The 12,915-nt window shown below is 45.3% G+C and overlaps 2 protein-coding genes across 3 annotated transcripts; both read right to left on the reverse strand.

The window, feature by feature from the left end:
• Nucleotides 1-70: 70 nt before the first annotated feature.
• LOC136492819 (casparian strip membrane protein 1) lies at nucleotides 71-2,039 on the reverse strand. Its single transcript, XM_066488859.1, has 3 exons — nucleotides 1,099-2,039; nucleotides 864-987; nucleotides 71-721 (listed from the first exon to the last, which is right to left on the reverse strand). Exons 1-3 carry the CDS (start codon nucleotides 1,455-1,457, stop codon nucleotides 506-508), a joined length of 699 nt encoding a protein of 232 aa, XP_066344956.1. The 5' UTR covers nucleotides 1,458-2,039; the 3' UTR covers nucleotides 71-505.
• A 1,180-nt stretch (nucleotides 2,040-3,219) lies between these two features.
• Nucleotides 3,220-10,730, reverse strand: LOC136492818 (probable serine/threonine-protein kinase BSK3). 2 transcript variants are annotated; one of them, XM_066488857.1, is made up of 12 exons: nucleotides 10,503-10,730; nucleotides 10,225-10,381; nucleotides 9,306-9,523; nucleotides 7,931-8,066; nucleotides 7,479-7,612; nucleotides 7,293-7,398; nucleotides 6,591-6,676; nucleotides 5,856-6,044; nucleotides 5,396-5,560; nucleotides 4,840-4,953; nucleotides 4,296-4,583; nucleotides 3,220-3,522 (listed from the first exon to the last, which is right to left on the reverse strand). In XM_066488857.1, exons 2-11 carry the CDS (start codon nucleotides 10,319-10,321, stop codon nucleotides 4,338-4,340), a joined length of 1,491 nt encoding a protein of 496 aa, XP_066344954.1. In that variant the 5' UTR covers nucleotides 10,322-10,381; nucleotides 10,503-10,730; the 3' UTR covers nucleotides 3,220-3,522; nucleotides 4,296-4,337. The 2 variants fall into 2 exon arrangements, with proteins under 2 accessions (XP_066344954.1, XP_066344955.1); XM_066488858.1 differs by having other exon boundaries at nucleotides 4,296-4,502; nucleotides 10,503-10,729.
• Nucleotides 10,731-12,915: the final 2,185 nt, after the last annotated feature.

Genomic DNA, 12,915 nt, shown 5'->3' on the forward strand with positions numbered 1-12,915 from the left:
GAACTGGGCTGGATTTCATTTAGGGCCGGCTAACCAGGCCGCCGGATCCAATAAACAGCCCATTTTAATTAAATTCGCAGCACTCTATTTCCACAACGCTTCCTTTTCATCATAAACAATATACTAATTTTCTCAACAAAAAAAACAATATGCTAATAACATGGACAAAGTTTTAAATCAAAAATATATATATGGACAATGGTGCTTTGAGCTAATTTCATTCAATCGGTGAAACAAACCAACTTGAAGAACGTTGAACGATAGTATATCTGTCTAATCTGAACTCGAGTATACATTTTCAAGAACACTCTGACCACCTTTGCGTTTGCAGGGAATAAATCTGAGAATCGTACACAAGCACTTCCGCTCCACTCGCCACTCCTCACGTACACTTACACAAGTAGGAGTATATCTCATACCACAGCTGAAATCACATAGCACGACGCAACACACAGCAACGACAGCACATACGCATGCAGGCACATCAGGGCAGAAATCATCCAGTTCAGCGTTTCCTGATGGCGAAGGCGGCCAAGATGACGAGGAATAAGAGGACGAGCACGGCGAGGAAGGATGCCACGACGGCGCCGCTGGTGCGCTGGCAGAAGCCGTGGAACTGCATGCAGATGGGCACCCAGTTGGCGCGCAGGTTCCCCGAGTGCGCCAGGTCCACGATCGCCGCCGCCGCCGCAGCAGCGGCCGTCAGCAGCGCCGCTATGATCTGCAGGGCAACTCACCACGAAAGAACTTGTACTCAGCGATTGATCAGCGTCGTGCGGTTCTAGTGCGCCGTGCACTACGTGGGCGTATCATGTTCGTGTGTGCAGTGTGGTGACGGAGTGCCGGAGCGGGAGAACGGATACCATGTCGCAGACGAGCAGGAGGTGGCGCAAGCCGATGGCCTGTGGCCGGAGGACGATGACGGCGGAGAAGGGGAGGGACAGCACCAGGTACCCCGCCGCGATCGCGTTGGCCACCATGAAGAACCTGCAACAATCGAAGCACGCGAGCGCGTTCGCGGCGTCAGCTCAATTCGACATGCATGGATATATTACTGGGATAGTGGGATCGCTGGACGGGCGGGCGAATGACACTGACAGGAGCGCCGGGAAGTCGTCGAAGCGGGCGTGGAACTGGAAGAACTGGGTGAAGACGGAGAGCGTCTCGTCGGAGGTGCCCGTGGCGATGGCGGCGGCGAGGGCGGGCCCGAAGGCAGCGACCCTCAGCACGAAGTCGAGGAGCGCCACACACCGGCTGCCGCGGTCGGCGCGCCGGAAGAACGGGACGCCCGTCTTCCGAGGCGCCGTCGTCGTCGCCGCTGCGGGTACCGCCACTGACGATGCTGCTGCAGCGGGAGGAGGAGGCGCCGTGGCTACGGCCGGGGCCTTGCCGTGGTGGTGGGCCACGTCGTCGATGGGGATCACGGTCGCGGCGGCGCCGGCCTCGCTGGTGCTCATGGTTGGTTGCTGCGTCTTTGGAGCTAGCTAGGCGCGGGCTGCAGGGTAGCTTCGCGACTGAGAGGTGCTTAGCTAGCTTTGCCTGCTTGCTTGCGTTTGAGTTGAGGAGAGAACATGAACATTTATAGAGTCAGGTGGCTTAGATGCTAGGAGCTGCTTGGGGTGTATCTGCTCGACTGCCCGTGCGTCGTGTGATAGTGAAGTTGGTGTGAGGTTGGGGATCGCGGAGAGGTTGGGAGCGGGAGAGGGTGTGGAAGTGTGGTTTAGGAATGGAAGCCGGAGTGGTTACCAACTGCCTATGCAAGCGCCAATATGAAGATAGAGTGATTGTGAGACTCCGTTAGTGTGGGATCTAGGATGAAACGAGTAGTGTTGTCTTTTCATTGTCATTCACAAACTCCTTTCTTAGTTGCAAACCTTGATATGCCGACACCGGCCTCGCTCGCTTAGAGCTTGTTTAGTTACACTCGTATTCACATCAATCCAAATGCTTCACCGCACTTGTGTTCATCTTAATAAACATATGGATTGAGCTGAATACGAGTGTAGCCAGATAAGACCTTAGTAGCCACTAGCCCACTACCCAGGAGGCTAGGAATCATGTAGCTTGATGTGTTGTTTGCTTTGAAGACCGAAAAGCATGCCTGGCCCAAACACCTCACCGATTTCCAACGCCTGGGGCTAGACCGACATGCCTATGCAGGTGGCCCCAGGCCAAGGTGCCATCCAAACGAGCCCTTAGTGTGTGTGGGCCCTAGATACTAGCATTGATGTGTTGTTTACACTCTGGAGTACAAATCTATCCTGACCACCATTCTTGTTGTGAAGGATAGTGTTGCCCTCAGTCCCGCAGGCCAGACTAATTAGAGATGCAAGGTGGGTTGTCCATGAACCCACAAATAGGCATAATTTTTACGAGTACACGGATGACCCAGACTACATCCATCAATCTGATTAACACATCTGGCTCGGTGTCTGTGCACCGTTGTTCAACGGATGCTGTTGTTCATTTCATGACGTGACCGTGGTCGCCATAGTAGTTATAAGAGCCATTGGTTGCTTATATACAACACAACCCAAGTCAACATAAATGTATGCAATGTCTTGGAGTTTAATTGTCCTACGACCTTAATGTTCTATTAGAGATCTCATATTTCTAGTCAAGCTATGAAAAAAAACATTTTATTTTTATGTGCCTATCTATCTGTGCAAATCTACATTGCCTAATACGAGCAAATCTAAAGTATAGGTAATGTTGTATTGAACGTTGTGTAGATCTACATAAAAACCTCCTCAAACAACTAAACATGAGCAAACTGCATGCGGTGCAAGTTCTATGCTGACAGCTAAACAAGCCCTATGCTTCACATGGCCACCTAGCCTAGCCAGCATGGCAATGCCAATCCGCAATCGAGCCCGGCAGATTTGCGTCCCCTTACGAGGACAGGAGAAGGTTTGCTTGCTGCGAAATACCAGACAGAATCGAGCAACATTCAGGCATTGTGATGACAGTTAACTAGCATATAAATACCCCAGTAGTACTCCCACAAAAATTATCTGGTGCAAGGGGTGAAAGCGTTGTAGTCTTGAAGATCAAGAACAACCAGAACGCTGACATTTTTTGCCTTTTAAAAGAATTCCACTATCTTATCCAGAAATATACCAATGGGAGCTAACGCATAAGAAACGAAGAACAAAGACAGGGTAAAAACAACGCTTGCTGTACAGGTTTACGCACCTACCACCAGCAAAGATGGACATGTACATCAGCAATCCCTTTTTTTAGTTTTCCTTCTTTTGTTTCAGTAGGACCAAGAAAAAAGTTTCACTTTCTTCTCCCCATTAATTTCCTGTCTGCGGCACTTATTCACCTTGGATGTCTCTGTCCTCTCTTTCAGAGCCTCTGTTGTCGCTTTCTTCCATATGTACATCCTACATGAAGATATGGACGACGGACGACGTTCCACACGCACAAAATCTGAAGAAGGTTAACGAACCCCTAGCCAAATTGACAAATTAACAACGCCTGCTTCCATAGCCAATAATACTCTCTTCAAACAAGCACCTGCACCACAAAACAAAATAACGAGGAAAAGATAGTGACGTCAGCATCTTTCTTCAAGATTGCTTATGCAACTTCTCGAGACCACTAAGACAGACAGCAGCATATTGATGAACTTGATAAAATTTCATGTGTTAAATGACAATTCTAGTCAAAACAAAACAAGGCAGCAGCTTCAGTACTGTTTCAAGCAACTAGCATAATCCAAACATGCCAATAGAAGAAAAAATAAAGACTCTGAAATCCCAGGGATTCGGGGACAATGCTGCAGAGCAAAAGTCAGGTATGACAGTTCAGCAGCTCAGGTTTCAAAAACCACCGGGAACTAGCCACAGCCAGTTCTTTTATCCTTAACAGCCAAAACTGAAACTGGGCTGGTATCAGTTAGTTCTCAAAGAACTGGTTTAAGGCCATAGACTCCCCATTTGATCCCATCTTGCTAAATACTTCCTCTGGTCACAAAAAACATGTAGTTTTGGAGTATATAAAGTACATTTACTAGCTACTTAGATTACAAAATCCAAACTCCAGAACTCAAAATGTCCAAGAAACCCAATCGCTGAACTGAACTTCAGAACTCAATACAGGACGAGAAGTTACCAAGGTTACTAATTTTTAAACCCAAAACAAGAAATGGAACTCTAGCCACACCCTCATCATGAAATCCTAGATTAGCAGGCTATTTGCATGATATGGAAAGTAGGGTATAGATCCCAACAGAAAAGTAGTACTTAATTCTTTAGTAAGACATTGGGACTTCTAAAAAGTATATATACCTGAAATTATGTGCATTTTGGGGACTACAAATTTGTTCACACTCAATGTCCACCACTGCTACTTTGCTCTAGGTCACAACCATCCCTGAGTGCTTCTTGGGCTTCATTCTCCATGCCTTGTGATAATAGTGCTGCTGCCTGAAGATAGAATGCTGTTGACCATGTCGGAGATATTACCAGAGCATTCATTGCATCATTCAATGCCTCCTGTGGCATGCCATTCATCAGATATGACAGGCAGCGTCGAGCATAAATGGTTGGAGAAACCATTGTACCAACTTCAATGAACTGCATGATAAAGAACAATTAGAAAAGACCGGGTCAACAGAAGCCTTCAGGTAACTGCACTATGCCAGTTATAATGTAATCATGAACAGCAATACTTTTAGCGTATGTAGCCCAGAGCTATTTTCCAATAGTGTCTTAATATAGGGAACAAATTGGAAGACGTTGAACCTATATGACTCTAATCACATTCTTCAATCATGCAACTCCAGTATCTCTGTCATATCCATATAAAATAAAAGAGCAGAACACATCAAACCTGGGAATAGCAATCAATGGCAGTAGTAAAATCCTTCTGTCGAAAAGCATTGTCACCCTTCTTTTTTGAGTTCAATGTATCTTGCATCTGATTCGTCCACATCTGAAACGAGAGCTGGAGCAAAAAAAAAAAAGGTATAAAGAGGATGACATAGCAGCAAATATGAACAATTTGGCTGAAAAATATATGGTAGAAACGTCAAATTATAAACCACATGATGAACCCCGAAAAAATTATTCCAGCACAACGTAATCTGTGCGATTGAGATTAAATAGCACACGAAGGGCTTTTAAATGCAACTATACCAAATGAACATCATGAAATGTAAGATAAGATTTTGATTATGTAAGTATTTAGAGTATCTGCATATGAACTAAAGTTGTTGTAGGGAGACTATGAATCTAATATGCATCAGAATGACTACCGGCAAGTATTATCTATGTTTTGTTGTGAAAAAATATCATAATGGTTTGCTTGTTTGAATGTATCTGATAATGTTGTATATGAACAAACAATGTCATTAAACCTCTAAAGAAAATAAATAAATAAAATGAACCTCATTTGTAGTCCCCTCATCATCCTTGTAGCCCGTCTTTTCTAGAATTTCATGTATTGCTGTCAGATCCTTTCTGGAACAAGCTTCAGCGAGAGGGGAAAGATGCAATGGCTGGATAGAAGATGCACCACCACGCGGAATGCCCATCAGCACATAAGATGGAGTCTGTAAAAGATTTAAACATTGTCAACAAGGATGTCAAAGCATTATCTTCAGACGGGCTGAAATGGCCTGGATTAGACAGGACTGAAATTACCCGTTGCGCAATTCAATTATTTTGTCAGGCTAAATTAGGAACGGACTAAATGCTGAACACAATGTCTGGTGATTTAATGAACGGGCTATCTGAAGACAATGACTGAAATGGCCCTCAAACCCATTGCATACTTTTCTCAACATAGTGCTAGATAATGCAAACCTGAATTCAAGAATGCTAAAAATAGAAAGATAAAGTATTCACCTCGACATCCCTCTGTAGAGGAGTCAATACTTGCACAAGTGATCTGACATTAGGTCGCTCACGGGGTTCATAGTGAAGGCACCTTGAAGCTAATCGCACCATTTCTGTTCCTTCCTCATTTGAAAATTGACCCTCTAAACATGAGTCTAAGAGCATATTGAAGTTTCGGTCCCGAATCAGGTCAAGGGCCTGCACATATTTGCTCCACAATCATTAGTCTGGTACAACTGATTTTTCCTTGAACGTAGAACAAATCAGGAATATAATTGTGTGAAATGATAGTTATTGTTGCATATAACGGTCACTGTTGTCTCATTATACTTTGTTCCAAAATAGGTATGTCATCAGACAACACTTTCTCACAGTGCAAAATAGTCAAGATGATAACTATATACTAGATTGCCCTTCTTATGGTCTACTAGATAAGACCAATGGTGCCATGCAGGTTGATTTGAATGAGTAACTATAACCCAATATGAGATTATCTCACATTGTTTAATGAAGGTGAAGACTGAAACCTATAGACAAAGAGTGATTTTGCACTGTTCAACATAACTACCTCTTTAGAAAGCAATTTAACTAAACTTTTTGTTAAAATAAGCCTTCTATGGACTATGAGCTAGTCATATTCACATGAAATTGCTAGTAGATGCTGTCATATCAGTCAGCATAAGAGAGCGCTTAAAACATTAAAACAAGGACATTTCTCAAAGCATTAGAGCTCAATGTTGTTACATGGCTAGGAGGAATATGCTTCCCACTAAGAACATCAATCAGCAAGGTTCCAAAGCTGTATATGACACTTTCAGGAGTGATACGTCCTGCAGGTAAAACAAAAGACAAATATGCAGGAATGAGATGTTGATGACTTGAGGTTAATACAAAGAGAATCTAATAATCTCGTACAATTTATACAAAGATAATATAATAATCTTGTACAATCTACACAAAAATAATGGTCCAGAGTTTTCAGCCAGCTCAAACTACATGTATAATTTTGAAGGTAACATTAAACATAAGGTCATTACAAAGACAAATCGTCAAAATATGAATTTGCATGTGTGATGCTCAGTAAAAATGCTCGTCATCATTTGTATCAATTAGGTTTACTTCGCAGATTAAAACATTAGTGCATGCTATGTTTTGCTCAAATCTACTATAGGTATGCCACAAAAATGGTTCTAAATCATAACATAAAATATAATTTCACTGTATCCAGATGCACCATTGAATGGCAGAGCCAAACGAGCTTCGCAGAGGTACCTTAGCTTCTATAAATAACTTGCTTTAAGTGTTCCACATGTAAAAGAACATAACAGGGTGAATAATACAATGTAGTTCCTCAGAAGCTCAGCACTAATTATTATATCAAACTCACATTAAATTGCTACTAACCAAACTAGGTTTAGGTCATTCAAAAAGTAAGATAAGACCCACCAGTCCTCATGTATTCTGGAGGCGTAAATGCCAAATTGGTACTGTAACTTTTTCCATCCCGACTGTTCTTCATGAGGCCAAAACAGGAAAGTCTAGGGTTACAGTCCTGCATCATGTAGACAGCAGTAACTGTGTTACAGAACCCACTGCTGATCATGTTGAAAAAATAAATCACATGATACTCACATCATCAAACAGAGCTCTATAGGCATTGAGATCATGGTAGAGAGCACGGCCCCTGTTGGTGCAATATTCTAAAGCCTCAGCAAGACAGAGAACAACCCTTAGTCTCATGGTCCATTTCATTGATTGTGACTCCCCTGAGAAATGCACAGAGTAATATGGGGGTAATTACACTATCAATCTTGTCAGGCATTCAAAACAACGTATCAGATATTTAAGTGTCAGTTGAGTAAAATGAAAATGCATGTGATTCTCTCTAGATGTCTTGGTCCCATTAGAAGTTCAAAGAGAAAATTCACAAATAGATGCAAGATCTTGTGCAAAAACAGAAATTAATAATTAATAAATGTGATGGCATCATCCTTAATTCCCTATAGTCGAGCGATAGATTATGAATGCAAATTGTTTTGTAATGCTAAACATAACTAAAACATAGAAGGTTTTCAAAGACTCACAGTGGAAAAGATGTTTCGCTAGCGTATCATTGGGCATGTATTCTGCAACAAGCAATCTCTCATCACCTTCACAGCAACAACCAAGCAAATTTGCTAACCTTTTGCTTCGGAGCAGGCCAACTGATCTAGCTTCTTCCTGCAAAGTACATATTTCCCAAAAGGTCAGTTTGAGTGTTCGACCATGTCCTAGAAGATTTGCACTTGCGGGTAAAGCAAAATGAATCCAATCCTACACACAAAGAAGAGGATGTTTTCCCCTATGTATTACACTGCCACATGCGATGCAGAGTAAAATTACAAGTAGATCTGAGAGAATCAAAGATACACAGCCTGTTCGGCTGGTGCTAATACGATCGTATACGATCGTGGATTATTACTGCTGGCTGGTTTGGTGTGAGAGAAAAATACTGTTCTGGCTGGAAATTTACGATCGTTTACGACCAAGCGAACAGGCTGACAAAATGTGGTTGACAAAAGCTGATGGCCACTATTAAAGTGTCATCATTGAGATGGATAAAATGCTGATTCACTACAGAAATAAACATATAAGTTCCCCATATTTGGCACTATATCATTACTGAGATGACAACACAAGCTCTATTTCTAGCTACTAGTACATGTGTAACTTCACATTAACCAGTTCAATCTGGAAGAGTCTATCTACTACACAACCATGTGTTTTATGCAGTTTCAACACATGAATTTTTTTGCACCATAGGATTAAGATCCAACAGCCTCCACCCTTCTTCTACCTCCAACCTCCAGCCTCCAGCCTCCACATATCACAATTTTTTTTTTATGGAAGGACAAATCACAGATCCGCCGCCACCGGGGCGAGCTCGCTGGTCGCCGGCGCCGGCGCCGGTGGTCACCGGTGAGAAAGAGAGAGGGAGAGAGATACAAAAAAATCCATGTGTTTTTTTTGCTAAAACACGTGTGTTGTATATCATTTCTGATCTGGAAAGGTGGGCAAAAAGTGATGTTCAACAATGGACAGAATGATGGGACTCATAGCAGCTGAGACGATAGCTGTCTCACACAGCACTTGTTTAGAAATGGAGTCTAACAATCAAACAAAACAAAAGAGAAAATGATAGGCAAACAGATGGTAGGTGCTGCCATTCCATTCCATTTGCAAGCCATGATAATCCATCCAAAAGCAAAATAAGTAAATAGCAAGCATACATATCATCACTGGAACAGGTACAAATCAACAACCTCCATGATAAGAGGCATTCTCAGAGCTTAGGTATGTCAACCAAAAGTTGCAAGGAATCTACAATGCCCAAAATAAACAACCAGGTAACGAACTACCAATTACACCCACCAGACTGCGCATAATTAGAAAGGGTAAAAGAGAAGGCAGCTGGGATACCAGGAACTGGCGCGGGTCAGGCCAGGCAGAGCGGTTGAAGCGCTTGACAGCGATGCGGCGCTGGGCATCGAGCTTCCCCTTGTATACCACATTGGGCGCCTTCTCACCGTGCTCGGACACGATGTTCTCCACCGCAAACCCCGATGTAGCTAGCCGCAACTGCTCGAAGGTGAACTCCTGGAACGCAGGCAGGTCGTATGCCTCCTCGTCCTCCGTCACTATGAATAGAAAAACACGCAGTCAAATTACTCCGAATTCCACGGAAAAGCTAATCCACATACCTAACAAAACCTATTTGCAGCCTAATCAGTAGCCATCAAAGAGCCCCGAAATCAGAAACAATTCCGGTAAAAACCTCAGAAGTTGTGTGAACACGCAACTGCAAATATCACCAATCGAACTGGATGGAAATCAGTGGGTGGAAGAAATCAATAGGCACTCTACTCAATCTAGGCAACCATCGAAATGCGGATGTGGCAACCATACGCGAATCCGAACACCACAAATCGCATGAAAAGGGTAATCCGCGGACCTAACAAAACCCATTTCCAGACATAATCACTAGCTATCAAAGAGCGCCGAAATCAGAAACGATTCCACTAAAAAAAGGCTCAGGAGCAGTGCGGAAACGCAACTGCAGATATCACGCATCGAACTGGACTGGAAACGAATTGATGGAGGAAATCAACAAGCACCCTACTCAATCTAGCAACCATCCAAATGCGGACGTAGCGGCCATATGCGAATCCAAGTATCCAAAAATACTACTCCTGCCGACAATCTCGGTGGTGAAAAAAAAAGTTGGAGAAGAGAAACCAAAAAAGGCAACACAAAATATCTCGGAGAAGGGAAAACCAGCCGCCAAAAACAGCAAAAGCAAAGCGCCGAGGAGGCATGGAAGGCGGAAGGCATCACGCACCAGTATCAGTCCTCTCGTGGGTAACCCCTTTGTGCGGCTTGCGGCAGCAGCAGGCGGCCTTGGACACGCAGGCGCCCATGGACACGCAGGCGCCCATTTCGATCCACGCAGGCCCGGAGACGGAGGGTGGCGTGGGGGGAATAAAATCCGAGGCGACCTGCACGGGACGGAGCAAGCAGAGCAGCAAACCTGGGAGGTGAGAACGGAATTCAAAGCCCGCCCGGATCTGAGCACGGGACGGGGCCGCCCGAATCCAAGCGACCGACCGAGCTGCTCACCTACGCCGAGCAAGCAGAGCGGGCGGAACCGGAGCGACGCGGCGGGAAGGGAGGAGGACGGCGACCGGGCGGTAGTGGATGGGATCTTCTCGTCTCCTCCTCTCTGCTCTCTGCTGGGGAGGAGTTGCAGTTCCGTTGGGGGCGCGTCGTCGCCCTGCCTGAGCGAGGAAGAGGAGAGGAGAAGAGAAGAGGCGAGGGCTGGTTCGAGTAGCACCAGAAGTATTAGTATTTCCTGCTGGTTTATTTCGACGGGAATATTTTCTGGTTTATTTATACCGACATGCCTGTACTCGGGAGCAGTGCGGGATTACCAGTTTAATCTCGTCAAATCAAGCGGTAATTTTTTTTTCTAAGAAAAAAAAAATCATGAGAGGCAGCATCAAATGGCGTGGAAGGGGGTAGCCGCGCCAAACCGCCGGAACGGAACGGCAAGTTGGCGACGTGCGTTTCTGCTCGGGGCGCGCGCGCGGCGGGCTCCGCGAGTCCGCGGGTGCGTTTCCGCTCGCTCGGGGCCGGGGCGCGGGCGGGTGCCGGCGGTGGTGGTGGCCCGGGAACGCAACAACGTGAGCCTCACGGCCAGGTCACGGCCGCCACGAAAAGCACGCGGGCGGGTTCGCCGGCCGGCAGCGGCAGGTGAGGACGTCTGACGCCCTCGTTGTCTCACGGAGAAAATTCGCCAGCTTTGTTTGCTCGTCTTTCTTCTGTAGAGAAGAAGTGGTGGCGACAGATTCAAATATCACATGTGGCTAAATTAGAAGTCCTGAGCAAATTAACCTAAAAACTAATAAGATGAATACATGCACATCCAAACAAAGTCTATAGGGTCTTGGAGTGAGTAATTTTATATAAACAATAGAGTAAAGGTTCAATGTTGAAGTGGAAATTATAGAGGTTTATGCCGATACCTGATACGAAATCTTTGTACACGCCAATATACGTAAGGTGGGTGCATCAACGAAAAATGATCAGGGAATAAGAGGAACCGGTGGAGCCACAATTTGTATCTCCACCGGCTCCACCATACAGATCAGTGCTGGGTTCGAAGCTAGGAAGATCCATGCCAAACAATCCCTAAACTAACTCACTTTTGCGGTCTTCTTGTACCTTGAGCTCCATGTGTACTAATTTTATTGTGCTTAAAATTTGACGAGGCCTCCATGGGCTTGCAGAAGAAGGGCTCAAGCCCCTGCATTCCCTAGGCCCACCACCGGTAAACTGAGTGCTTGGTTACATCAAGATGCAAAGGTACCTTCAAACGCTTATGCGAGGGCAAACATACCTTCAAGTCGCAAGCTATCTCTACGATGTTGCCTGGGAGCCATCCGATTGCTGTCCAGAAGCTTTGGATGAACGGGCACTCCGAGAAGATGTGGTCTGCCGACTCCTCCGCTGCCTTGCAAATTTCACAGGCTGTGTCCTCAAGGATGTTCTTGCGAGCCAGGGCTTGACGGCAGTGGATCCTGTTCTTCGTGAGGAGCTAGCCAAAGAACTTGACGCGCGGCGGGGCGAAGCTCTTCCAGACGAAGTCGTAGGCGGCGGCGCAGTCGGTGTCATTGCGCTTGATCCCTAGCCCGCCGTCTTCCTTGTCTTTGCAGACGTCTTCCCAGGCAATGAGGCATTGTGCCTCGGAGGCCGTGTCTGTGCCCGTCCTCAGGAACGCACGCCGGCGCGCGTCCAGAGCTTTGACGACACCCGACGGGAGCACCATGGCGTACGTCGCGGTAGGCCTCCCAGCACGGCGTTGATCAGCACCACCCTGCCGGCAGTGCTCAGGAGGAGAGCCTTCCAGCTGGCGAGGTACCTGTCCACCTTGGCGATGAGCGGGGCGAAAGCCGAGATCGGCAGCTTGACGTTGGATTGTTTCTTTGTTCTTTTAGATATTATATGCCAAAATCGTTATCACCTGAGAAATAATTTCTTGTTCTCTGGATCTCTTTCCTCATTTATTATCTCGCCACATTAGTACTTTGTGTACGTGGGAGTCTCGTTTAATAGGGTGGAAGTGGTATCGCCAATCGCGCTGGGAGTGCCCTCGTGACCAAAAATGTAGGCATGAGACTATAATTCATGAGAATGAATCTCCACTTTAGAGTAGTCTAGCCGACTGTTATGAAATGACATCCTTACATGAGCATAACATGGTTTCATTATATAGCGCCTGAGAAGACCGGCAGACTAGATGTGATCGTGAAGAGGGGGATTCTTTTTTCATGGATGAACAACTTATATAATCCCATAATCCAGGTGAGACCAGGTTATAGGGGATTATGGGTGCTCACAATCCACCTTAACCCTTGTTGATTATCTAACTTGTCAAATTAGAAAGGATAAAATAGAGATTTCTCGTTTTGACGGATCATAATCAATCACCATAATCTATAAGACCCCAACACTCCGGTTATTATAATCCTAT

The sequence above is a fragment of the Miscanthus floridulus genome, chromosome 11, assembly GCF_019320115.1.
Source record: "Miscanthus floridulus cultivar M001 chromosome 11, ASM1932011v1, whole genome shotgun sequence".
Classification (NCBI taxonomy): Eukaryota; Viridiplantae; Streptophyta; class Magnoliopsida; order Poales; family Poaceae; genus Miscanthus; species Miscanthus floridulus.